The sequence below is a fragment of the Amphibalanus amphitrite genome, unplaced genomic scaffold (genome assembly GCF_019059575.1).
Source record: "Amphibalanus amphitrite isolate SeventyFive unplaced genomic scaffold, NRLGWU_Aamphi_draft 001038F_arrow, whole genome shotgun sequence".
Classification (NCBI taxonomy): Eukaryota; Metazoa; Arthropoda; class Thecostraca; order Balanomorpha; family Balanidae; genus Amphibalanus; species Amphibalanus amphitrite.
The window spans coordinates 98,694-126,545 of record NW_024882532.1 but is presented as its reverse complement, the minus strand read 5'-3'; the positions used below and the strand labels follow the sequence as shown (position 1 = coordinate 126,545).

The 27,852-nt window shown below is 52.5% G+C and overlaps 1 protein-coding gene across 3 annotated transcripts in view; it reads right to left on the bottom strand.

Moving 5' to 3' along the window:
* Positions 1–27,649, bottom strand: part of LOC122369468 (titin homolog) — a 142,945-nt gene extending 115,296 nt beyond the window's left edge. The window contains exons 1-16 of one of the 3 annotated variants that reach the window (XM_043344243.1): positions 19,648–27,649; positions 16,526–16,659; positions 14,617–14,852; positions 14,339–14,482; positions 13,602–13,709; positions 12,778–12,921; positions 11,044–11,233; positions 10,359–10,483; positions 8,930–9,102; positions 8,480–8,582; positions 8,066–8,223; positions 6,137–6,355; positions 5,716–5,963; positions 4,535–4,722; positions 4,192–4,325; positions 2,825–2,961 (exon numbers count right to left, since the gene is read on the bottom strand). In XM_043344243.1, the coding sequence (XP_043200178.1) occupies positions 2,825–2,961; positions 4,192–4,325; positions 4,535–4,722; positions 5,716–5,963; positions 6,137–6,355; positions 8,066–8,223; positions 8,480–8,582; positions 8,930–9,102; positions 10,359–10,483; positions 11,044–11,233; positions 12,778–12,921; positions 13,602–13,709; positions 14,339–14,482; positions 14,617–14,852; positions 16,526–16,659; positions 19,648–27,615 (10,409 nt within the window). In that variant the 5' untranslated portion in view covers positions 27,616–27,649. Of the gene's footprint in view, positions 1–2,824; positions 2,962–4,191; positions 4,326–4,534; positions 4,723–5,715; positions 5,964–6,136; positions 6,356–8,065; positions 8,224–8,479; positions 8,583–8,929; positions 9,103–10,358; positions 10,484–11,043; positions 11,234–12,076; positions 12,248–12,777; positions 12,922–13,601; positions 13,710–14,338; positions 14,483–14,616; positions 14,853–16,525; positions 16,660–19,647 lie in introns of those variants that run through there. The other 2 variants (XM_043344244.1, XM_043344245.1) reach the window with 2 other exon arrangements.
* Positions 27,650–27,852: the final 203 nt, after the last annotated feature.

Below are 27,852 nucleotides of genomic sequence, written 5' to 3'. Positions count from 1 at the left end.
AACTCAAATGTGATAGGTAGCGCAGCCGTTTGGCAATGACGTTTTTATTTGCCACGGCTCATGTCAAGAGAACACTCGACAGATTTACACTCGGTTCCCGTCCTGGAGGCACGAACCGCTCATAATCCCCTCAGTGAATGCCCCCAGATATGCAGAGTGCCTTACAACTCCAGCCTCTTAACAACTAGGCATACGGATGCCGTGGAATTTTGACTGCCGCTTCCCAAATGAATATTGCAAAGTGAGGGTGGACTGCATGTAGGAAAGCTTACAGGCAACGTGTATAGGTACTTGTGAGTCACCAGGTATCTGCAATACCTCTTTAACTAGATAAATACCTATTACCTAGGTAGCTTATAAGTTATTATTAACTTGTATGGTTGTGAAATAAAATCACAAACCCAAATACTTCATAATTCAGCTAACAAAAAGAAGAAGAAATATTTTCCCATTAACTATAATAGGTATACGTTTTGCCTGCCTGATCTGCAAATCATTGCTCCATACGTTATTCGCCAGTGCCCCGTTCTGCAGTGATCAGTGGTCGGCCTGGTCGGCACCGCCGCCCGGTCCGGTCGAAAGCTGCCCGCTATCGAAGGGACTGGAGACATGCGCTGATGTGTTTCAAACGGTGGCATACTGGCACTGATTCCTTCGGGCATTAAGCAAGGGTTTTTAAACAATTAATGGAGCTTCGACAAGACAACGGCATCAGCTCTTTACCATGCAATATTACAAATTGCATTTCCAATAGGTAGCCGGCCATACGATTCCTGTGAAATGAGTATTGTATTTTATTACCACTTTCCAAGCGTAGGTTACGCAAAACTTCCTAATAATACAAACAAGAATCGAAAGGACGGGAGAGCTGCAGACGGGCTCGGCCTGATCTTCTATTGCGACTTTACAGCGGAGCCTCAGCGTCGCTCTGACGTATGTGGAACGGCATATAAATGCACACTGATATTGTCTCGTCCATCGCGGCTTAGCGCCCTCCATGGCTGCTATATTGGTCCATTACTGTCACCCAGCGGAGGCGAATCTGTACGGGCGGCAGTGGAGGCGGCTCGATGGCGTTTAACTTGTACTAATGTCGGCTCAGGCGCGATGCATGGCGCGGAGCGATCCTATCGTCGGGGCACCGGCAGCCGGCGCTATGCGGACTCGCAGAGCGGGCTCCTGGCAGAAACCATTCAGAGCGCGACTGAAGGGCCATCAGAAGTCTGTAACACCGGGCCCCGGGCTACCTGTTATTCACGGCATCTCGTGATATCGCGGTATCTCCCATAACGCCCGCCTAGTTAGGGCTGAGGGTGACGGCCAAATGTAGGCCTGGTAATTGGCCAAAGGGGTGCCGCGGAGGGCGCCTGGAGACGGGCTGTCCGCCGTGTGTCCACTGGGGCGGACGACCGCCGCAGAGGTGACGCGGAGGGACGTACTGAGTACAAACGCCTGCAGTGTCCGCGGAGGGGACGGGGAGGGGACGGGGTGGGGACGTACTGAGTACAAACGCCAGGTGACCGCGGAGGGGACGCGGAGGGACGTACTGAGTACAAACGCCTGGTGTCCGCGGAGGGGACGCACTGAGTGCATATACGTCATATCTCCGCGGAGGAGGCGGTGGCGGACTGCCAGTAATACCTAAACATCTTAGCATCTCATAGTGTAATGTCCTTCACCTATTTTCAGTCAAAATAAATCGGCATGACAGGCTTACGCTGAAAATAACTATTAACTATGAATGTCAACAGTACAGCAACTGCAGGATCATTGTAATCTCGCCACCTGTTCCAGTTTCGGCGGCTGAGCTCGGCGGGCGAGGTGTGACGGTGCGTCTCGGTGGGTTTTATTACACTGGTGTGAGTCCGGCGCAGCCTTACATCAGCCCACTTCGACAGCCGGGGTCACGGGTCAGGCTCGCTCGCCGGGCGCGGCCGGCCCCAACCGCTGAGCGATGCGCTGGAAACCAGGCCGTTTAAAGTCCCATTGCTACGGCATGCTCATAATTAATGCAATTCTGAGTAGACCGCAAGTTTTATGAACGTGCGAATAAATTGCGTAATTTGTATGGAGACGATCCGAGTTTCCCATAATAATTTGTGCGTTGTTAGCAGTGCAGTACGTCAGCCGGCGGCCTGCGCCCCGTCAGTGGCCCCAGCCGGGCTCCCTGACCTCGGACGACCTCGGAGCCGCAACCTGCCGCGGCTTCCAGCGGTGACTAGCAGCTTACCGCGAGTCAGCTCGCCGCTCTAATGACAATCATTTATCCTCGCAGGTTACAGTAATTACGTTTGTGTCCTTCTGCCACTTTAGGTCGGTCCAACATTTTATATTACAATAAACGTGGAATGTCATTTACTGTTTTGCTGTCTCCCGGACGACTCGGGTCCACTGTGTCACTGTCTCCAGATTTACTCCAAGTCCAGGTTTACTCCATCTGCTCTCCAGGTTGCGTCGCTGTCTCCCGGACCCCGGTATACAGGAGTAGTAAAGGAATCTTGGGTATACAGTGACGTTGTCTCCCGGACCCGTGTTTACTGTGTCGCTGTCTCCCGGACGACCCACGCCGGGTCTAGTGAGTCGCCATCTCCCGGGTCCCGGTCCCGGGTCCCTGCCACTGAGTTAGGGGACAGACGCCTTATCCGCTGTGTTATACGGAGCACACGATGGTGCTTTATTGGGCATCATTGGGGGCCTTCTGTGTGTCTAATGTCTATGGCACAGGGTCACTGCAGGCTGCGAGAGCCGACAGTGTGCTGTTGTTTCCGCGTACTGGCGGTGCCGTCGGCGCCACCTGCGTCCGAGCGCCGCTGGCGCCACCTACCAGAGGACCGAGATGGCCGGGTAGGCGGTGCAGCGCGCCTGCAGCTCCAGGCCGGCGGTGGCCGACACGCGGGTCACCTCCGGCAGACTGCGCACCAGCTCCGGGCCGGCGTACAACAGGTGGCCGCGGTCCACCACCTGAGTGCGGACACAAGGACCGTGTCAGACACTATACTGAGCGGACACACGGACCGTGTCAGACACTACAGACACACGGACCGTGTCAGACACTACACAGCGGACACACGGACCGTGTCAGACAGTACACTGAGCGGACACACGGACCGTGTCAGACACTAGACAGCGGACACACGGACCGTGTCAGACACTACACAGCGGACACACGGACCGTGTCAGACACTACACAGCGGACACACGGACCGTGTCAGCCACTATACTGAGCGGACACAACACAGACTGTGTCAGACACTGAGCGGGCACACGGACCGTCCCAGACACTACGGAAACAAAGACCGCGTCAGACACTACACTGAGCGGACACACGGACCGTGTCAGACACTACACAGCGGACACACGGACCGTGTCAGACACTACACTGAGCGGACACACGGACCGTGTCAGACACTGAGCGGACACACGGACCGTGTCAGACACTACGGACACACGGACCGTGTCAGACACTACACTGAGCGGACACACGGACCGTGTCAGACACTACACTGAGCGGACACACGGACCGTGTCAGACACCACACAGCGGACACACGGACCGTGTCAGACACTACACAGAGCTGACATACGGACCGTGTCAGACACTATAGACACACGAACCGTGTCAGACACTACACTGAGCGGACACACAGACCGTGTCAGACACTACACTGAGCGGACACACGGACCGTGTCAGACACTACACTGAGCGGACACAGATACCGTGTCAGACACTACACAGCGGACACACGGACCGTGTCAGACACTACACAGCGGACACACGGACCGTGTCAGACACTACACAGCGGACAGACACTACACAGTGGACACACGGACCGTGTCAGACAGTACACACAGCGGACACACGGACCGTGTCAGACACTACACAGCGGACACACGGACCGTGTCAGACACTACACAACGGACACACGGAACGTGTCAGACGCCTCTGAATTCTGAGCACATCTGAATTCAAGCATGATCTTATCATTTTAAGTAAAACGCTTTTAAATTTGTCAGCGCGTGTGAACGACCCACCAGTGTACAGTGGAGGGCGCCCCTGTAACCCACCAGTTGCAGGGTTGCCCATCTAACCCACCAGTGTGCAGGGGAGGGCGCGCCATTCACCCACCAGTGTGCAGGGGAGGGCGCGCCATTCACCCACCCGTGTGCAGGGGAGGGCGCGCCATTGACCCACCAGTGTACAGGAGCAGGTGATGTCTCCGTGCTCGTTGGAGGCCACGGCCGAGTACGTTCCCAGCTCGTCGAACCGCGCAGCGGTGATCTCCAGCGTGTGGAAGTGGTGCGCCTCGTGCCACATGGCGAACCGCTCTGACGGGGACAGACAGTGAGCCACACAGTGACATCCCACAGAGTCCAGATGAATGAGTGGGCATTGTGCCCAACTAATGAACGGATCAACAAACAAACAAACAAATAATTATTCAGTAGCCAAATGAATGAAAGAATCAATACACAAAATGGAATTAATGATCAAATAAACCCCGCCCTCCCCTCACTGTGCGAGCTAGTCGTCTCACCGTTCTGCTGTAGCGGCACGCCGTCCTTGGCCCAGGTGACCTCTGGCAGCGGGTGACCTGTGACCTGACAGGTCAGCCGCACGGAGCTGCCCACGGCCACCCGGCGCTCGCGCGGCCGTACCAGGAAGTAGGGGGCCAGTGGCTCGCTCGGCGAGCGGTCGGCGGCCGACGCGGCAGACTCCAGGGCGCTGCGGACAGGGAGGGACGATCGAATACCGAGCGCTGCAGATCGAATACCGAGCGCTGCGGACACGGAGGGACGATCGAATACCGAGCGCTGAGGACACGGAGGGACGATCGAATACCGAGCGCTGCGGACAGGGAGGGACGATCGAATACCGAGCGCTGCGGACAGGGAGGGACGATCGAATACCGAGCGCTGCGGAAGGGGAGGACGATCGAATACCGAGCGCTGCGGACAGGGAGGGACGATCGAATACCGAGCGCTGCGGACAGGGAGGGACGATCGAATACCGAGCGCTGCGGACAGGGAGGGACGATCGAATACCGAGCGCTGCGGAAGGGGAGGACGATCGAATACCAGCAATATGGACAGGGAGGGACGATCGAATACCAGCAATATGGACAGGGAGGGACGATCGAATACCGAGCGCTGCGGAAGGGGAGGGACGATCGAATACCGAGCACTATGGAGAGGAAAGGGGAGGCTGCTGACCTTACACTGTTCTCGGCACCCAGCCTCTGCCTGACCTGATGACCTCTGAGATACCAAACCAAGCCAACCAGTTATTCATCCAACCAGTTATTCACCCCACATTAATAGGTCGGAAGGTGGGTGGGTGGGTGGGTGGGTGGGGGGTCTCCACTCAACAACTGATGGTCCTGTCAAGTGTCAGTAGGTGGGGGGGGGGGGGGGGTCGCTCATCCGTTGATGGCCCGGTTAGTAAGGAGAGGGGTCGGTCGGTCAGTCAGTCGGTCGGTCGGGGGGTGGGGGAGGGGCGTCGGTCAGCGGTCTCCACAAATGGCTTGCGCGGTAGGGGAGGGGTCTCCTCACCCGCCGACGGGACCATCGGTCGGTCAGTCGGGGGAGGCGGTCGGTCGGTTGGTAGGGGGTGGGCAGGAGGTCCGCGGGGGTCGGTCGGGGCCAGGTTCTCACTCCCCGCTGATTGTCCGGTCAGTGGGTCGAGGTTGGGTCGGTGGGTCGGGGTCTCTATACTCACCTGTTGATGGCGCGGTCAGCGTGCAGCAGTAGCTCGCGCTCCACCACCGTCAGACGGGTGAAGGTGCTCGCCTGGCCGGCCGTGTTCACTGCCTGGCACGTGTAGGTGGCTTGGTCGGACGGTCGCACGGCGCTGACAGAGAGCCGGCACAGGTCGCCCTGGTGCGCCACGCGCAGTCGACAGAGGCCGGCCGGCAGCGGGATGCCGTCCCGCAGCCAGACCACCTCGGGAGCCGGCTCACCAGACACCTGAGACACGGACGGCGGGTTATACCACAGCGGGTCACAGAGGGTCACAGCGGGTCACAGCGGGTCACAGCGGGTCACAGCGGGTCACAGCGGGTCACAGCGGGTCACAGCGGATCAGACACAGTCACAGGTATCCTGTCCTGTCCACTCTTCCCTGCCCCTGTCCCACCCACCTGGCACTGGAGCTCCAGGCAGTCTCCGAGCAGACATTTGGTGGTGGCCGGCAGCAGGCGGCCGAACCGCGGCGCCACCCGCTCCCGACCGACCAGCACAGGCAGCGAGCAGCTGCCCTCGCCCCAGCCGTACCGGTTGCGCGGCGTCACGCGGAATATGTAGGTGCGGGCCGGCTTCAGATCGAATATGTCCATGCTGCAGATGACTGACATCCCCACCTGTGGGCAGCGGGGACCGCGGCGGTACGTGCTATCATTAAATGACATAGCCATTGTAGCAGTACCGTCATTTCGTACGTCCATACCCAAATCCCATCCGGCACATCATAGGCGTCGCCAGAGATTTTCGGTTGGGGGGGCAAAATCAACTTTTGTGTTAAATCTTCCCTTTCCCCAGTCGTTAGTCACTCGTTTTACATATCATTCGACGCGCAATGGTGCCAGGAATCCGATGGTGACAAATTCTTCCTTCTAGCTATGATATATATTTTTTTTTACAGAAAAAAATCGAAATTTTGACATTTCTGGACAAAAACGACCGGTAGACTTAGAGTGGCTGCGATTGCCGGTGCCCTGCAGACGCTCGTCGCTCATGATCATCACCCAGTAAAAGGTGAAAAACGCTCCATTTAATCAGATCACCCTGCTAAAAACTTCATTCACGCATGCATGCAGAGGTTTTACATGCAATGCATAGGGCTTATCCCAGCCGCCGATAGTAGCTAAGTTGGGCATTCGGCGGAGAGTGAATATCGGAAGTGTGAATCGGAAGTAATTCATCTTTGCTCCAGTGAGAGGAAGTTTTTTGTTCACCCGAGTGTGAACGAAAAGTTCCTCGTTTTTCGTGTGAAGGGACGCGAACAGCAAATGTTAAACGGAACCAAAAGCTACGCACGGCATAGCGGCAAGCCTGCAAGGGATTCCTTAGAGATAGGTTTGGGACTTCCAGGCCATTTCAGGGCACTCAGGGTCAGTGTAGACTCTCAGAAGCCTGCATAGGATCCCAAAGATCGGGTGGTTCACCCCAAATATTTACGCATATTTGATGCTTTAGGGGTTTTCGAGCCCAAGGTGGGGTCCTCAGAACCAGTGTGGGCGGCGGGCGATAACAGACTAGGCCCAGGGGGCAGGGTGAGCCTGGAGCCCTCGGATAACAGTGTTAACCATCGGGGTCTGTGTCGAATCCTTAAGGACGCTACGTAGGGACATAATAAACATGTGTCGCGGCTCTCAAAGGGACACGCGAGTTACTCAGTTATGACCCCTCAGATGCCGGCTTGGGGTTAGCAAAGTCTGTCGCCTACGCTTGTACAGGGTCCTCAAAGATCCCTGTATGGGCCCTCAGAGAACATGGACACCAGTGGAACTCTCAGGCTGGTTTGGGCCCTCTGAAAGCTTCTTAGCGCTCGAAAGAGCTCCTTGGGAGCCTGTGTGAAAGGCGAGCTCATGAGCCCTGCGGCACTTGAAGGGTACTTGAGCCTGTCGCAGACATTTGACGAGAGTTGAGAAAGGCCCGACGATTTCGTGTCACGCTTTGAACGAAAATTACGTGTCAGCACTCCAAAACTTATGAAAATCAGCTATGAAATATAATAAAGAACCAACTAGGAACATGGAATGAATCACAGCATTGACATTTCCGGGTCTGAAGTCGGAGTCTTAAAGATTTTGGAGACTGCGACTCTGACTCTGGTTTGAACTGCATGTTCCAACCGAATTTGACCTCACAGGCATTCTCAGAAAGGTACCCCCATTTTTCCCGACTCCAAAATCTCATCGGATCTGTATCGATCTCAGGGGGTGCCCGGTCCGAGGTTGGGGGGGCAAGCTGCCCCGCTTGCCCCCCCCGTGGCGACGCTAATGCGGCACATCTTATGTCTTTCCCGCCGGCGGCACGTGGCCGTGGCCGCCCCGGCAGCCCGCACTCACCATATCCCACATGGCGTCCTCGCACTTGAGCCACGCCTCCACCTTGTAGGAGAGGATGGGCGCGCCGCCGTTATAGAGCGGCCGCGGCCAGGCCAGTGACACCCAGTTCTGGCCCACGTCCCTGGTGTACGGACGGCCCGGCAGTGGACCCGGAACGTCTGCGAGCGCACAGGACGGTTAGAGCGGTCAGATCGGTGCAGCGCTCCGCTCCCCTGGCATCAGGTCACAGCTACATTTTAAACATGTCACCTATAAAGCGCGAGCTGGTTAGTGAGCGCCACTGATCTGAATACCGACTGAGCTGTGACTTTCCCAGTTTGTGTGCACACTGCACAGCAGCTGCAACCCTGCAACCCTGCAACCCAGCAACAGCTGACCCTGTGTGAAGCGCTCACAGCGTTACCAACGGCTCACCCTGTGTGAAGCGCTGTGTCCTGCGCAGGTCGGCGCTGGCCATGAGCCGAGAGGAGGTGCGGCTGTCCCAGTCGGGCGTCTGGGCCCGATTCGGCTCCTTCACCTGCGACAAAACAGGTCAAAGGTCAATCACCGCTCAGCCAGCACAGGTCAAAGATCAGGTCACTCCTCAATCGTCCCCAGTTAACCTATAGTGGTCCGTGGAGTATCAGAGCCTTGGTTTGAGACACACAATTGCTTTACTTGCACGAACACCATCAAAACTGCAAAAAAAAAAACGTTGATTTACATATTTCCAATGAAAAGCTGGACTAACGGAAAAGGTAATAGGCACGCGTAATGCCCTCAGCGCTAAGATGTCTTCCTCCGCTGCGCCCATCACTGTTCAGTATTGGCTCCGGGAGCACCTGACCCCCACACCGCTCCGGCAGCGCGGCGCGGCGCGTTTACCCGGACGAGGACGTAGCAGCGGTCGGCGCCGTCGGCGTTCTGCGCCTCCACGCAGTAGGTGCCCGAGTCGGAGAAGTGCAGCCGCTCCATGTGCAGGTGACACAGCTCGCCGGCCACCTCCAGAGTGGCGCGCCGAGAGGCCAGCAGGTTCTGACGGCCCTTGTGGAACGCCACTGCAGCGACAGCACAGGGGCCGGCGTCAGGGCGGCCGCCGCCGACACACACCGCAATAACAGAACGGCTTGTTCGTGTTAGTAAATGCCATGAAAATTAAAAGGCCGCAAGCAAAGCTACTATCAGGCCATTATCAGGTGACAGTAACGCTTGACTGAGGCGCAGTTTAGGCAAACACCGTGAAATGACTTTGCCGCAGTACAGCTAAACGCTCGCGCCGTGACTGTGCCGCAGTACAGCTAAACGCCGTGAGATAGACTGTGCCGCAGTACAGCTCAACACCGTGAGATAGACTGTGCCGCAGTACAGCTCAACGCCGAGAATTAGACTGTACCGCAGTACAGCTAAACGCCGTCAGATAGACTGTGCCGCAGTACAGCTAAACGCCGTCAGATAGACTGTGCCGCAGTACAGCTAAACGCCGTGAGATAGACTGTACCGCAGTACAGCTCAACGCCGTGAGATAGACTGTACCGCAGTACAGCTAAACGCCGTGAGATAGCCTGTGCCGCAGTACAGCTAAACGCCGTGAGATAGACTGTACCGCAGTACAGCTCAACGCCGTGAGATAGACTGTACCGCAGTACAGCTAAACGCCGTGAGATAGCCTGTGCCGCAGTACATCTAAACGCCGTGAGATAGACTGTGCCGCAGTACAGCTAAACGCCGTGAGATAGACTGTACCGCAGTACAGCTCAACGCCGAGAATTAGACTGTACCGCAGTACAACTAAACGCCGTCAGATAGACTGTGCCGCAGTACAGCTAAACGCCGTGAGATAGACTGTGCCGCAGTACAGCTAAACGCCGTGAGATAGACTGTGCCGCAGTACAGCTAAACGCCGTGAGATAGACTGTACCGCAGTACAGCTAAACGCCGTGAGATAGACTGTGCCGCAGTACAGCTAAACGCCGTGAGATAGACTGTACCGCAGTACAGCTAAACGCCGTGAGATAGACTGTGCCGCAGTACAGCTAAACGCCGTGAGATAGACTGTACCGCAGTACAGCCGAGAGCCGTCGTAATCTCCAGTGCGACACAAACACTCGTCCTACAGCTTTCAAATTCTACATTTTGGGGTGAAATTCGAAAACTGACGAAAGTTTGATATGTTTTGTTCGCTCAGGGCACAGTGCATTTGACATTGGGTGAAGCTCGCCAGTAGACGAGATCAATTTTCATCTAGCGTTTGCTGGTTGACAAGCTAGCTTTCTTCCGTCTTGTCTGCGACTGCCCGTCCACCTTTCGGCCTTACCTTTTGGCCGCGGCTCTCCGGCGATGCGGCAGGTGAGCAGCAGGTCTCCCCCGTTGGCGACTCGGATGAGGTCGTCGGGCTTCTCGACAATCCTGGCCGGCTGGCCGGCGCCAGCGGCTCCCAGACTGAAGGCGAGAGTAGAGTTACTGGACACTGCAGAAACTCTACACACCGCGGCAACGACATCATCGAAAGTCACCAACACGTCTGCAAGGCCTCTAGCAGCAATGCCCGTTAAAGAAACGATGGTAAAATTTGAAAACTATAGCCAGGAAAATTTTGGCAAATTTGAAACGGCATGTATGTACTTATTTGGTTAGCATTAAATCTGATCTTTCCCTAAAAGCTTGCCTTGCTGTGAGAAGATAGCCCTTATAGTGACGATCAGACACCTGTCATAATCCGGAAGGCTTGCCTCTTAACTAGCGACTGGACAGGTGTCCTTCCACTCTTTAAGGTACCCGACAGGTGGTATACCCTCACTCTCTCGGGTACCGGACAGGTGTGGTGTACTTCCACTCTCTCAGGTACCCGACAGGTGGTATACCTCTACTCTCTCCGAAACCACACAGGTTTTCCTCCACTCCCTCAAGTACCGGAGAGGTGTGGTGTACTTCCACTCCCTCAGGTACCGGACATGTGTGGTGTACCTCTACTCTCTCGGGTGCAGTCCCCGCCCGCTCACCTGACGTTGGCCGAGCAGGTGGCCGCGCCGTGCACGTTGGCCGCCCGGCAGGTGTAGGTGCCGGCGTCTGCGGCTGTCAGGCTGTGTAGCGAGAGCGCATAGTCGGGGAAGCGGCCCCAGGCGCGCAGCCGGGCCGACGGCCGCACCGGCTGCCCGTTGTGCAGCCAGCTGATGTCCGGTGAGGGCGAACCTGAGCCGGGTGCGGGGGGCAGATCAGCGGGGAGGCAGACGCCGGCTGGGGAGACCGTACCCGGGGGGGGGATGAGGAAAACCAGGGAAATTAACGGGAGGGTCAGACACAGAGAGTCCGCGCGGCACGGTAGATTTTGGACATCTATTTGAGCGGCTTTTTATGTGAATAAGTTTCTGTTTCATTTGATGATAGCAAGGTCCCCGATCTTCTAAATGCTTCTTGTTAGAAACATAGAAGTGCCTGAGCAGAAGAAGAGCCCATAAGCTGCGTGTGAGCACGCCTGTTCAAGGCTGATTTAGCAGAGCTAATCAGTCCGAAAATAAGAAAAATACAAGCAAAGTAAAAATGGACAACAGCTATCTTTAAAATCCATTCTTAGATCGTAGCGTTGATCAATGCATAGCAACAATAGATATACACTATCAAAGCACAGCACTGCAGTCATGTAAACTTGTGAAATGCGCTTGTAACAATATACACTACATTTCCAATAAAAGAGGCATGCCATGCAGACCGATGTCTGATGTTCGACATTCATGCATACACCATGCACGAGAAGCCTGGCAAACAAGCGTATGTGAGCCTTGCAACGACCATCATTAGCATTGTGTTTAATAAAATCTTGAAATTACAAGCAGCGCCAGGCAGCGTTCAGAGCGGTGCTTTTTGGCGACGCTCAACACGCAAGGCTCCCGCGTGTCCGGTGTCCCCCCCCCCCAATCCTCTGTCTGGTATTTCGTCCCGCCCCTGTGTCCAGTGTATCATCCCACCCGTGGATCCTGTGTCTGTCCGCTGTATCACCCTCCCCCTGTACCCGGCGTGTCGCGCGCGGCGGCTCACCGAGCTCGCGGAGGCGCGCGCGCAGGTGCCGGTTGGGATAGTACTCGGCTATGCTGAAGGCCAGGCCGGGCCAGGTGCCGGTCCGGTAGTGGCGCCGGCTCAGGTAGACGACGCGCGGCCGCAGCATGCCCAGCCGCCGCCAGGCCGGCGGGCAGTGGTAGTGGGCCGGCGCCGCGCACCGCGCCAGACGCTCCAGCGCCGCCGACGTCGCGGCCGGCCGCTCGGACGTCACGGCCGGCCGCTCGGACGTCACGGCCGGCCGCTCCGGGTACGTGGGTGACGTCACGCGGCGGTAGCCCGCTGCCGCTGTCCAGTGACCAGGTCAGGGCGGGGTCAGTACGGGGTGCGTGCAAATGACGACCCGTCAAACCATTCTACCAACGCACCAGACAGCGCACTACAGAACACACTAGGACACTATGACTAAGCACTACGTCACAACTGGAGTAAGATCACAGTGACTGTCACAAACCAAACACCACCATACGCACCCACCGTACATTGGGACACTAGTGCTGGGTCCCTAGCCTCGACTCCACCGCGCTCGCCACTACTGACACTATGCTCCAAACACTACCCAACAACCATGCACCAGCGGCGCGATACGCGGCGTCAGTTCACATCACATACGTCAGTCGCACGCTGCACTGTCACGTCAGTTCCTCTGACGGCAGCCGCTGCCGCCGCGGGGGCACACCTACCGGCCACCTTGACCTTGAGGTCCAGGTCACGGCCCTGGCTGGCTTCCACGTCTCGCAGGGCGTCCAGGAAGACGGGACGGCTGGCCGTGTGTGCGGAGCGCGCGGGTCGCTCCGGCGAGCCGGCCGGCCGCGGCTGCGCACCGCCTGGGGGCACAGCTGGGTGTCAGAGGCGGCAGAGCCCAGACACAGCAGTGCATCCAGACGAGACCCAACAAAGCAGGGTATGTAGAATAGTAGACAACCAGACTCAACACAGCACGACATTCAGACAACCAGACTCAACACAGCAGGGTATTGAGACAACGACAACGAGAACTGTGCTGTTCAAACAGAGCATTGAATAACACAGCAGGATAGACAACGTGACCCAACACAGCAGGGCATTGGAATCCAGCACAACAGGGCGTCGAGACAACAAGACCCAATGCAGCACCGAAACACCGAGACAGAGGCCAAACAGCATCCAGACACCGAGACAGAGACCCAACACAGCATCCAGATGCCGAGACAGAAGGCCAACACAACACAACATTCATCCATGCACCAAGACAGAGACCCGAGACCAGTCAAAGAGCAGCAGGGTGTCAGTGAGCTCGAGGGCACTGTGACGTCAATGCTGACAGTCGTAGGCAGCATCAGCAGCATGGCGCACTGACACAGCCGGCTGGTGCGGCCCGGCAGAGACATTCCCGAAACCCCAACTACTCTAACGTCTGCTGTAGTCGACTCACGTGATTAATTAATAAATAAACACGCGATCAGAAAGGCCCGGATAAAGCGGCCCGTCGTTGCCGAACTACTGACGGCTGCCACCACGACCCTACCTGGTACGGTGATGTGCTCCGATATCTCCGCAGAGCCAACTCGGTTCTCGGCCAGACACGTGTACTTGCCGTTATCGCTGTCTTGGGGCGACTGCACCAACAGCTTACCTGTGCCAACCGCAAATCATCAACAACCGCAAACCATCAACAACCGCAAACCATCAACAACCGCAAACCATCAACAACCGCAAACCATCAACAGCTGCTCACAGCTCCCACTTACACAGGCGGTATCTATACCGAGGACTGCCTTTCGTTAGCAAGATCGGGCGGATGGAACAGGATTAAAGGATATCCTCATTACAAATCTCCAAATAAGACTGAATCACCTCCATTACGGAGGTGCATATGGTAGGTTGTATTTATGGCTGTTAAATGTATAGAGAAACGATTCTTATCAGAAATGATCAGTCATCGATGAAATGAAAACGGATGACTGAAATGACTCCGGATATTTCAGTGTCGCTTTAACACATCACAAATAAAACAATAGGTGACAGGTACAGGTGGGTAGACATTGGAGAACACGGACATATACTCGTACCTAATTAAACATCGACGGCGTATCAATTAACGTTTAATTATACGTCCCTGTTGAAGACCCATTTATGAAATAATAACGGCATTACCTATAACACGTTATAAGTACTGATTATGTAACGTAGATTCAACGTGAAAACCCTCGTCACTTGTAGAACCTGTACCCCAGTAGGTAAATCGGCTGTGATCCAACTCACAGACGCCGTCGTCGGCCTGGGTCTGGTGAACTCGGTCCGAGCTGGTCACGGCCGCGCCGTCCCTGAGCCAGGTGACCCGCGGCGCCGGGTGGCCCGCCAGCTGACACTCGATGATCAGCACGTCATCCTCCAGGATATACGACACTGCAGAGCACGCGCGCTGGTCAGAAAACCGATAGCACTATTATCAGTACAGCAATGGCACTAGAAGAACCCTGGATCCCCCAACTTAGGGTGGCTGCTCGGCCGAAGCGTCCCGTCCCCCGTTGCGCGCTAACCTCGCAGTCCAGTGAGGAAGGTCGGCGGGCCGGGCCGCGGCTCGATGGCTCCGGCGCGCACGTGCAGGTCAGCCGTGCAGCTGGCGCGGCCGTGCATGTTGCGCGCCGTGCACGTGTACTCGCCGCCGTCCTGGAGGCCCACGTCGGAGATCTCCAGCGAGGCAGCGCCGTCGGCGGCCAGCCAGGCGCGCAGCCGCTGGTCCGACTCGGGCCGCAGCAGCGCGCCATTCAGGTACCTGCCGCGGCCGGTCACCGGGGCGGGGACGGGGACGGGTCATTGGCGGGACCGCAGTCATTTTCTAAGGGAAATTACTTATGATTATTCCGTCATTTCCTTTTGAACCGAGTACCTATTGACATTCTAAAACGGCTGTGTCTTCATAACTAAATGAATCACAAGCAGCAGCACTCACAGCTTTTACCTCCGGTATTTTACCCATTTCAACAAAGTGGCCGTAAGAAGCCAGCTTATATTGAAACGATATGGAAGCCGCTGAAATTGAATCAGTACCTAAATCACCGATGCTCAGGCTCACTATGCTAGTATGTCACATTTAATTTCTGACGAATGCAGATTTTTTAAAGAATAAAAAATGCATCATATCGCGCACCCTCCAAGAAAATTGAAATGCGGGCAATTATACAGCCCTCATAATACGACGTGAAGGCACCTTTACCTAACATCTACCTGGCCCGCCCACTAAAGCCAACTTCCCTGGAAATGTCGACACTAGTGAAGTAAGGGCTCAAAGGGCTATTTTACTGACTCAGCGCCCTTTTAAATTAAAGCACTGTCTGCCAGCTACAGACCTCGCAATAAAAACCTTCACCCAGCGTATTTATCACCCACGAGCTTTAGGGATACCTACTGCATAATGCACATGATGAAATGAGGGCCTCATTTCATATAGCTCTACCGTAACTTACACCTTTCCGTAATTCACACCCTTTCAAACTACGGAGCGCAAATGAAGCCGTTTCATAAAGCCACAAGTTGTTTACACCTCCGTAAATTGGCACATTTGCGTAGTTACCGTGATTTATCAAGCGTCCTACAAATTACAATTTAATGTCAACACTTATTTTTTTGCCAGAGATTATAAAACAATTATTTTGATTTTAAATCTTAGAAAATATTCATGAAAAAAACAAATATGATTTTGCTGATCATCCTTTATTAAATCAATTTATTAAAAACAGCAGAAAGCCAGCTAAGCAGAAGTACCTAGCTACGAAAGTGGCGCGGCGCGGCGAATAAACAAAATTCCGATAGTGGCCACAAAAAGCGAATGGATTGGTTCAGAAGATTTCCAGCAAGATTTCCAGTTTCCTTTTTATCTTTCGGCTGTTCTTTCGTAATCGTCACCGGGCTCAATATTGTAACATAGGCGTAGGATAAGGGGCGGGGGGCCATGCCCCCCCCCCCCACTTTCGGAGGTGGGGCATGACTTAGAGTATACCAGTCCATAGATATCATGAATAGTATAGCTATGATTGATGCCAAGTATCAGGAAGATATTTTGAAGGCACTTTGGTGACTGATCTAAGTAGCAGTATAACAGTATTCGTTGAAAGAAATGAACTCCAGTGCTCAGTAAATCAGAGGGTAACTACCACATATCGAACAGGTAGGTACCACACGCAACATATCATGGCTAATCGAGAACGTCACAATCCTCCGTGAACAATGTTTACGTTTATCAATAAATTTAGTAATTGTGGTCGCATTGATTCAATATGTAAAGTGAAAAAATCGAACATCTTAGGTATTTAATATTGCACTGGTTCACCACACACATCTATGTACAATGTACAAACTACAAGATCATTCAAATGATTCTTTGATTGGCCATGTATCATTTGGCAGCCCCTCGCTCCCCCCCCCCCCCCGTGTGCGTGGCTCACTCACCAGTCGACCTCCACGGGCACGTCGTCGTCCGTGGCGCACGTGCAGCTCAGTCGGACGCGCGTGCCCGCCATGGTGGTCTTGTCCTGCAGGCGGTTGGTCCAGCGGGGGCGCCTGCGGGGGTCGCGCCGGTGCTCCTGCAGGGGAGCCGAGCCGTCAGACGAGCCGACAGTGGCCGCAGATGGTTCAGCAGTGTCGCCACGACAGCCGTGGGTAGGTGAAACATTGGATAATTCTTAGTTCAAACAAACTTTAATAAAAAGTGCATAACTAATTTATCCTGCGTTGCAACAATGGCAAATGAATCATATAGATCCAAATACGAGCATGTGTCCATTGAATAGGTGTACAGACAGGTAATTGAAAATATATAAATAAATTCAAAAGCAATAACTCTTGGATTAATTAACAAAATATGGTCATCCTTTAAAATGGGTATCACTTTTTTAATAATCGAAATATAAGGAAGTAGAATCGATCATTTAAAGGGCCCCTACCACCTTCAAAAGTTAATGAATTGGCATGAAAGTGATGTCGCACGGTTCAGAAAGTGCAAAAACGAATATCTACCAAATTTCACCGAACAATATTCACCGGTTTTCAAGATAATTAGACTTTTACTTCTGTTAACTTTTTGGGATCCCGCTGTTCCTAGCGACTTTATTTGGAAGCAATAGTTTGGCATCCGAAACTGCGGCACTTGTTGCGCGCAAAGCAGCATATACCACCGCGTGCTACCAACCGTTTAAAGGGACCCTCCCACCTTAACATTAGATTTGAGTTGAGATAGCCAAAATGGGGTCCCTGGCTCACAATTACCGGTTTCGGCACTCACAACATCGAGAAATGCCTTAAATCGGAAATATTGAATTTCAAAATTGCAGCATTTTGATTCAGAGGGGCTAATGCATAGGAATACCCCTCTGAATGTGTGACGTCAGCGCAGATATCTAACGATTTTTAAATGTTTGACTAAAACGTTTTGTAGCACGCGGTGGTATATGCTGCTTTGCGCGCAACAAGTGCCGCACTTTCAGCTGCCAAACTATTGCTTCCAAATAAAGTCGCTAGGAACAGCGGAGATCCCAAAAAGTAAACAAAAGTAAAAGTCTAATATCTTGAAAACCGGTGAATACTCGAGGGCAGCGCTTTTCGAGGAGCGCTGTGGCCCGAAGGTTTGAACTTTGAATTGTGAAAAACGCCCGCCCGCCGCAAAACGCAAACACCGCAAAACGCACGCCCGAAACGCCAACGCAAAGGTCGCAAAAAATAAACAAACGCCCGCCGCAAACCGCAAATAAAAAAACGCAAAAACGCCGCAAAACAATAAAACCGCCCGCATCGCACGCCCGCTAACCGCCAACCGAAAACGCCTGAAAATCGCCCGCCCGCCGCCAAAAAAAAAGCACCGCAAAAAAACGAAAAAGCGGCCGCCAACCGCAAACAAATTTAACACCGCAAACGACGCAAAAAAAGAAAACCGCCCGCATCGCCCGCCCGCCCGCCCGCCGCCAAAGACAAACACCGCAAAAAACACAAAACGCCCGCCCGCCGCAAAACGTAAACACCGCAAAACGTGTAAAACGCACGCCCGAAAAGCCAACGCAAACGGCAAAAAATCACCCGACCGCCGCAAACCACACAGAAAAAAAACGCCGAAACGCCGAAAAAATAAAACCGCCCGCACCGCACCGACGCTAACTGCTAACCGAAAACGACTAAAAGTCGCCCGCCAGCCGCCAAACGCAAACACCGCAAATAAGCGCCCGGCCGCAGCAAGATAATAATTTATCAGCGGCTGGCATACCGCTAGGCTGGTCATTTTCACAAATCAAAAAGATATCTGCAAAAATCTCCTAGATGAAAGCGCCCGATTAAAAAACGGATGGCACGTGCGTGTTCCTCGCCCCCAACTTCCTTCAGGTCAATCGTCATTTGGGTCATCTAACGCATTGACGTATCTGCAAAAATCTCCTAGATGAAAGCGCCCGATTAAAAAACGGATGGCACGTGCGTGTTCCTCGCCCCCAACTTCCTTCAGGTCAATCGTCATTTGGGTCATCTAACGCATTGACGACCGGCTGGGTGGAATGAACATTGCGCCAAGAAACGTAAGTATATTGTCAAAAAGAATCCCCAGAATGGTGGATCCCAAAAGTTTGAAACTACCACTTTGGCCCACTGGACGACACCTTAAACAGTTGCCGACCGGATGACACCCATTGTTTGGTCACCCACGCCATAGTATGCATCATGGGTGCGCCGAAATGACCAAAAGTCCCAATTTCCGGTGTGCAGGGTCATTTTCAACGGCACGTGGCACGTGGTTCTGGACTTTTCCGGCCACTTTGCGACATACCCATGGGTAGTGCACCGAATGGTGGTTGATCCGCATGTAAGAAAATGGGGGGTCGTTTGGATCGTTTTCGAGCAATCTGCCGTGGAACGCATTTTTTCATTTTCCCCATTGGCTTAACACGGGAATTTTTAAAGTCACGTGGCACGTGCACCAGATGGTCCGCGGAGGGGAGACCCATACCAGAACGTAGATCACCTGGCCCACTAGAAATCCTGAAAAAATCAGAATTTTTGGACCAGCCGTTTTCAAGAGCATCAAGTTGTACTGATCTCAGGCAGCTTTTGCCAAATTGTCAGGGAACTCAGATTTGTTTTTCAATAGAAAAACACAATTCTAAAGAATAGTGTTTTAACTATTGACAACAAACCTTCGGTTATTTTTCGGTGAAATTTGGTAGATATTCGTTTTCGCTCTTTCTGAACCGAGCGACATCACTTTCATGCCAATTCATAAACTTTTTTTGAAGGTGGGAGGGTCCCTTCAAGTACAATATTTAAATCATTAGATCTGCGCTGACGTCACACATTCAGAGGGGGCATTCAAATGCATTAGCCCCTCTGAATCCAAAGTGCTGCAACTTTGAGATTAGATATTTTCGATTTGAGGCATTTCTCGATGTTGTGAGTGCTCAAACCGGTAAGTGCAAGCCAGGGACCCCATTTTAGCTATCTCAACTCAAAACTAATGTTAAGGTGGGATGGTCATTGGTCACTTTAACTACAACATTTTAAAACTCAATGGCTACAGATTAAAAACAAGTACTTACGACATAATGTTCAGCACTTTCTCGCCTCCTCCGCTGGGCCCCATCGGGAGACTTCATTCTCTCCTCCGTTGTCATCTGAGGGAATTCCTCTTCGTGAGGCGCATCAGTCTTCCCGCTGGATTCAGTTCCGGGAACAGACATCGATTCCGTTCCCGAGGCACGGTTCGGCTCTGGCTTCCCCACCGTCTCCGGAGGTCTTTCCTCCTTTGCTGTTTTAGCAAGATCCTTGTCCTTGCGTTTCTTCTTCTTCTTTTCGGAGCCGGGTTTGTTGTCCTCGCATGGTTTCACCTCGGTTTTCTCACTTTTGCTGTCTGAAAGTTCCTCCCTCTCTTTTTCGGGTTGCATAGTCTCTGCTTTTTTATCTGGAGTGACAGGCAACTCTTTGTCAACTGACTTATTCTTGCCGACTACTGTCCCTTGGTCCTCTGCTTTTACCTTGGTCTCCTTTTCATCAACTGACGCTACAGACTCTAACTTTTGGGCATCGTTTCCTGGCGCTTGACCAACATCCTGATCAGCTTTACTCGGTGCCTCTTTGGTCTGTTTCTTCTGCAAATCATTCACACTTTCATTAGCAGCGTCCTGAGAAAGTTTTCGGGGCTCTTTACGTGATGTTGAATCTCGAGGAGCAGCGGCAAACCCAGAAGGCTCCTTTCCTGCCTTCTGGCTTTCGGTCGAGTCCTCTTTTCTTTCAACCGTTTCATTTTGTAAAACTTCTTTAGCTTCAAAGGGTAACTGTTTTCCCTCCATGGAGATGCTGTCTCTTTTATCCGCAGCTTTGCCTTCTGCTGGTTTAGACACCTCATCCTCCTTGGTTTTTGTCATTGACTTTTTTCGCTTTCCCGTCTTCACCTCAGGCTCTGGAGGGTTTGTCTCTCCAACCGCCCTGGCCAGCTGATCCTCGGCACGAAGAACCCTGGGAATCTTGTCGGGGTCGTCGGCACCCGGAGCAGACTTTCTTCGCTGGAGGTTAGTGTCGCCGGCTGCCCTCTCTTCCTTTTTCTCTACTTGACCGTTATCTGGAGTCGAATCTGTTTTCTTTTCTTTCGATTTTGTTTTCTTCGCCTTCTTTTTCGTGTCGTTCGTTTCGATCTTTTCGATGTTTATTTCGTTTATTCGTTGCTGCTTTGCATCGCCTAGAGACTCTGTATCTTTTTTGGGCGTAGCATGTTTATTTTCTTCCAACTGATGAACTTCGGGGGAAGCAATCTTTTCCTGCTCCTCTTCGGACTTCTTTGGTTTTTCCTTATGAGCTGAATCGGCATCTTGCTCACCAGCCGAAGATCTAGTTTCTATATCCGCCTGCCTCACCTCATCTGTGTCCTTGATTGTACGTGTTGACTGATCGGCAGTATTTTCATCGCTTCCCTTCTGCGACATGTCGCAGGTGTCAGGCTGATCCAACTTAGGCGTTACATGAGAATCTCGCTTCTCGTCGCTGTCAGCCACCGTCTCCTCACCCTGTTTGTAAGCCTGGTGTTCGCCATCTGCCGCCGACAATGGGTCTGCAGTGCCATCTGAGGAAGGAGCAAGACCAGCGTTTGTGGTTTTACTGCTGTCTTCCTTCTCTTCTTCAGCAGGCAGGGTTTTCTGAGGTCTTATTTCAAGGTCAGACGAGTCCTGGGATTTCACTTTTTTGTTTAGTTTTTTTGCCTCCATCTCCTCCTCCGGCGGAATAATTCTTCGTTCTACGATCAGAGACGGGTCGAGCTTTCCACTCGTTTTTCTGGGCTTACCGGCTGCTCTGTCAGCGTCCTCAGTTTTGTCAGACATGTCACCGTCACTGGAAACATCATGTTTATTTTTGACATGTGTCTCGTCTTGCTGATTCACATTATCCTCATCTTTCTTTTTCTGCCCATCCTCAATTGATGTGTGTTCCTCGGTCTTTGGGCGCTCTTCCTTAACAGTTTTCGTCTTTTCGTCAATAACTGATTTTTCGTCTTGTTCCTCTTTTTCCACAGTCTTCCGTTTCTTGCGCTTCTTTGAATCTTCCTCGCGCGCCTCTTCTTCCTTCTTCTCTTTGTCTTTTTCTTCTATTTCCATTCTTTCCTTCATTTGCTGACTCCTCTCTTTCCGTTTTTCTTCTTCTTCTGTTCTCTTAGCTTCCTCTTCTTTCGTTTTTTGTTCTGCCTCTTGAATGCGTTTCTTTTTACTTTCTAATCGCTTTTCTTCCTCTTCAATTTCGATTTCATCATCAATTATTTTTAGTTCCTTCCGTATCTTTTTCATGCATAAAGCAGCGACAGCTTGCAGCTCTTCTGCTACTTTTTCGATACTTTCATCTTTTGCAGCCGCTCCTGTTTTTAAACGGTCAGCCATTTCACTTCCCAGTTGATCCGCCTTTTCAGCCAGCTGGTCAATATCACAAGAACCGCTTATTGCCTTGCCTGGAGGAACACGATCCATCAGAATTGCAAGCTGTTTGACACATTTCTTCACCACTCCGGATGCATGCTTGATGACATCCCCAGACCTCATTGGCAGCGCACAGTCCCGCACTGCTGGCTCCAGCACGTGTAGATCAGTGACGCTCTTGTGGACACATTCTGCCACGCTTGCAACACAAAGCGATTCGCGCTCCCAAAAGCTTCCTGAAGGGCTACTGCCACTCGCATTGTTGATCAACGACGCGAAGAACTTGTTGGTGGTTTTCTGTAGCGAATCGATATCCTCAGACACAATTTTCCTGGCTTCCTTGCCATGGTAAGCGTTGGTGGCATTTGCATGCTCCTCGCCAACATTGTGTAACATTTTTGCAAGTGTGTTGGTGGCTGATGTGGCCTCTTTGACGCTTCCCAAGAAGAGCTCATTGAATTCCGAGACGGGGGTCGTCTCCGCCGCCTCTGCCAGCGCCCCCGGGGCGGACAATGTCTGCTCCTCGATGTGGCGCAGCTCATTGACGCGCTCCTGCAGCGGCGGATGGACGGCAAGGAGCTCCTCGAACGGCACAGCTCCGCGCATGTGCGCTGTGACAGCCACCGCCTCGCGCGCCACTGTGGCGATGTTGGCCTCGATGGTCTCCTGCGCGCGCTCCGGCAGCACGCGGTCGCCAGTGACGCCGGTCACGGCGGTCACCATTTTGGCGGCGGCGTGTCGGCAGCTGGCAGCCTGCAGGTTCACCACAGCGTCCGAGCCCGGACCGCGCTCCACAAGAGCGCACTCGACGGCATTGAGCAGTTCGCCTAACGCATCCTTGAACTCGACCGTTTTCTCTGTAACCACTATCTTGTCCTCAAGTCCTTTCATGCGTTCGACGGCATCCGAGCGTACGTCGTTACTCTTGTCAATAGCAGCTGACAAGAGATGGAGCTCGGTCGACACAGCATCGGCACTTGACCTCACTGTATTTTTGTCTGGCTGGGTTGTTGATGTTTTCAGTGCTTCACTCATGGATCGCACTGCTGCCACCAGTGTTTCTACTCGAGACGTTACTTCATCCGCAGCGGGCCTCACCATTTCTGCTATGCGGTCCTTTTGTATTTTTGTTGCCATTTTGGTGCCTCTCACGCTCCTGATAGTGTCTTGAAGGGCATCGGTAACCAGCGACAGATCGCCTCCGATTGCCGCTGCCTGTGAACGGAAGCTTACCAGCTCTTCCCCGGTCTCCTGCACAGACTCTGCCGCCCCTGTTAGGGCTGTTCGCATACGCTCTGCAGCCAGCTCCGCTTCTTTGATGGTGGCAATTTCCCCTCCCACGGCACGCTGTATAATGTCAGATAGTGTTTCCGCAGCACTTGTAACCGTTTCTGGCACAGGCTTTGTCGGAAGGGGGACCCCCGGTTCCGACACTTTTGCAGATTCTTCACTGGTATCTTTAGGTGTCAAAGGCTGGTCAGCATTTGCTGATTCCTTGGCAGCGTTTGTTTCGTCAAGTACCACCTTAAGTCTGATCAGCTTGTCTTCGTGTTTTTCCTCCGAGGCCTTAGATGGCTGGATGGCGTCCACCTTCTGGTTGGATGGCTGTTTTCGATCTTCAACCGTATCAGTTCCTTCCACGGAAAGTCTTTTAAGACGAGGTACTTTTGGCACTGCTTCTGCTTTGTTGGTGGCTGGCTCATCTATACTAAGCGATTGTAGCTTGGCTTCTTGCCCAGGTTGTTCTTGTTCGGTAACACTCTCTGTCGCGCCCTTTTCATCGACAACCAGAGGCTTGAGTTCAGCTGAACTGCTAACGGCCTTCGTAACACCATGCTCATCAATGCTCAGAATACCGAGCGTAGCCGGCACTACCACAACAGACTTTTGATCTTCAGCTGATTCGTCGATCACTAATGTTTCAAGCTGCTCGCCCGTCCCTGGTGCGCACTTTTCTTCAGAAATTTGTTCATCAACAGATAAAGTTTCAAGCTTCACTGAATCACTAGTCATCTCCGTTGGTAGAGCACTCTCCTGCATAGGTAATCTGTTGTCATTTATTGGAGGTTCAACGAGAAGCTTTTCACTTACATCTTTGCCAGCACTGCCATCAACATCTTCGGCACCGAGCGCATCACCCGCTGGCAAAGTCGTTACGTCGTCTTTTCCAGTCGTTTCGGCGATTGCAGACAAATCATGCTTCACATTTGTAGCAAGACAATCGCGAGCCTCTTCGGCTGTTTCCGAAGAAATTGTCTCACTTGTCATGGAGGGTGCAGTCGCAACTTGTTTGACGGGAACATTGGGAGCTGGCTCAGCATTTTGAGTTTCTGATTTATCAACAGATTCATTGATTGGGTCAACCACCTTGACTGAAACTGCTAAAGGATCTTTCGTTTCGGGCATTTTATCGACGCCATCCTGCTCATCGGACGACATCACGTCGTGCTTCTTCGTTTCCTGAATGTCGGGCTCCAATACTTTGTGTTGATTGGCATTGGGAGCTGTGGGGACAACTGAGAGTTGGTCTCCAGTTTCAGTAGCATCAGTTTCGGGCTTCGGGTTCTCAGAGATTTGCTTGGCGACCTTGTCAATCGTCTCAGACACTAGCACGTCGTCTGGTTTTGGTTTTAGGTTGTCTTCACTCGCGAGAGGTGTAGGCGTCTTTTCCTTGTCACCGGTGTCATCAAAAACTTGCAAAGCCTGCATGGGAGTTTCATCCATCTTTGAATTTGAACGACCATCCCCTTCATGTAGAGGTCGACCGAGTGCGCTAGCGTCTTTGAGCGTAGGCACTGCCACCTCAGACGCCAGCTCTGATTGAACAGGCTCTTCTGTTGTCTGTTTGGCGCGTTGACGATTCTCTGGGTGGAGCAGGACGTCCATCAGATAAGGTGCCTCCGAAGCCAGTTCAGCCTCAATGCCAAACGCCTCGCTTGTCTGCGGTTGCTCCAAGGCCGAGCTAACAATACTGCATATTCCATGAAGTTTCTCATTTGTAACTGCGTCCACTGGCTGTTTGCTTTCTTCGGCATCCTGTAGGCTTTTGGCAATTGATGATTTTTCGGCTGTAAGTGCAAGAATGCTGTCCGCTTGAGCGCAAAGATGGTCGATGCTGGCTCGGATTTGTTCTCCTTCGATAGCAAGCTCGGGACGACCGGCCACCAGGTTGTCAGTTACCGCGGAGACGCTTAGCAGCGTGTCTTTGTAGTCCTCGATTTTGCTGATCAGTGATGAGTCCAGCTCGCTGCATCCGGCGTCCGACACTAGGTCACGAACGGTGCTGGTGAGCTCGTCGATGCTTGCGAGAAGAGTCCCGCAGACTGCGCGGACCTCGAGCGGCGTGGGCGCTGCCGTCTCGTCGGCCGTCGGCGTGCGGCTGCGCAGCTGCTCCGCCGCCATCGATACGCGACCCACGGCGTCCGTCAGAAACTCTGAGTCGGCGGCCAGCTGCTGCAGTAGTTTCAGAGAGCCGATGGCAGACATGACGTTCAGAATGTTCTCCGTATCAACATTGCCGTCCCCGAACGTCTCCAGGTCACTGAGTCGACGCCAGGTGGCACCTCTGTCCCCGATCGGTGCGGTGGTGCTCTCTGACAAATCTTGTAGCGCGTCATCCAACAGCATTGAGCTTGTATCTTCATCTGCCGAAAAGAAACTCTCCGTCCGCGATTTTTCCACCGCGTTGCTGATGGCGAGGCCAACCTCCTGCACAGCACTGGAGATATTACCAGAAGCGTCGTGCACCATCGCAACATGAGAAGCCGTGATGTCAGAAATTTTATCCACAGGAGCTTCGGCCAGCTGGGAAGTAAAACTAGCGATGCTTTCTCGCAGCGTATGGATATTTGCGGATACCTCCATAATGGCTGGAGCTACTAATTCTTCCAGGACACGGTTATCCAACGGCGTTGCGTCGTCGAACGTCTGACTAGAGCCCTCAACAGAAGCTGCTAACTGAAGCACAGTGTCATTGAGCTGCCGAAGATAGGGTGATGCGGTCTCATCTCCAGTTAGCGTTCGTAGTGAGGCTTCTAGTTCGCCTATAACACCACTGATAGATTCAGCCCTAGACCGGAGCATGCCTAAAGATGGCTGGGATGACAAGGCGTCTACCAGCGCCTCCGTAAAGTTCTCAGAGGTCTCGTTCAGACTCTGGCACGCATCAAGAAGATGCTTCTTTGCGGAGAGATCTGTTGATGCTGCCTGTGCTAGTGACGTGACATCGGAGGTTGATTTTATGACCGCAGTTGAATCTTCAGCCTTCAAATCTGACCTTGACGGTTCCTCTGTGGCGGTGTCATCAGTGATACTTACTGAGTTTTCTGGTTTCTTGGTTAGGTCAGACGCGTTGTTTTCTTTATCTGGTGCGGGCGATTCCCCAGCCAGTGCGAATTCAGGCACTTTTTCTGTGGAAGAATCGGAAGTAGTAGTTTTGAAGCCATCGACCGACAAATCTTTTGGAACAATTGGTTCTGAATCCGGGCTAATCGCTTCTTCAGTGGATGTCAGCGCTATCGTAGAAGGTTCTTTCGATGCATCTTTGGAACCTTGCATCTTGATCGCGGATTCAAGGCTTGTTGACTGCTCTTCGCTAGTAATATTCACATCGAAAGTTTCCTTCTTCTTGGAATCCATAGCACCAGTTTCGCTGCCTTCCACTGGACTGACGGTATTCTCCTTCTTCTGGGAAACCACCGCCGGAGGCTCTTCTATTGCAGTAGCTCCCGTAGCATCTAATTCTTTCGACGTGTTCTCTTGCTGATTCTCAGCGTCTTGCTTGGAAGTCAAAGGCTTCGATGAATTATCTTTGAATGATTCATCAGCGTCTTTGCATATAACTTGTCCTTTTCCTTCGGAGCATGCTTCAGCCGACAATGGCTCTTGAGACTTAGGCTCAACAAGATCCCGCTTTTTAGGAGCCTCCTGCACGGTCATCATAATCTTATCAACAATCGTTGCTATTGCTTTTGTTTTGTCGTCAATGACCATACTTTCGGCAGGAACTCGGTCACCAGTTAAGATGTCCATAGCATAGGCTACCAGGTCATTGATGCTTTGTTGAAGATTCATGGATTCGCATTGTATAGCGCTTCGAACAGGAGGCTCCAATTCATGGGAGGTGTTCGGAGACATGTCTTCAATTGAACTGTTCAGCCTATCTACGGCTGCCTTAGCCATTGCAAAAGATTCCTGCAAGCTGGATGTGCCTGGAACACTCTCGGTGAATTTACCTTCAAGTTTGTTTAAAATTGCATTCAGCTCTTTAGTCCCAACTGCTTGTTCTGTACTACTACGATTATTATGAAAGGACGACTCTATATCACCGACCAATTTTTGTACTGCGATATTCACTTCGTCTGTCGATGGTATCTCTGTGACGTTTGTCTTAAGGGTTACAGGAGCATGTTCCTTTGGAGGTTCTACATCGTCCAGGGATGATTTCTTTTCCGGCGTTTGAGTCAAATCTGCACCCAGCTTACTTTTCCCGTCTGGAACTAGCTGCTCACTGTCTTCACTAGGGACCTGAGCAGCCTCTTCTTCATTGTGAACAATAGGAATTGTGCCGGTCGTTGAGACATCTGCAGAAACATCTTGGACCTTTGGCATTTCGGTATCACGGATGTCGTTTTCCTTTGTGATAGTGGTAAAATCATTAGTTTCTGGTACAATCACTTGTTCATTGGATTGTTCCGCAGTCACACTTTCGATGTCTTCTACAACTTGTTCACTGTCAACTTCCATTTCTTCTACAACATCACTCGGTCTATTTGGCAGTAGATTCTGAAGTGCTTCAGTAACATCATCAATCAACGAAATGAGATTTTCATCCTTGATTGACGTTCC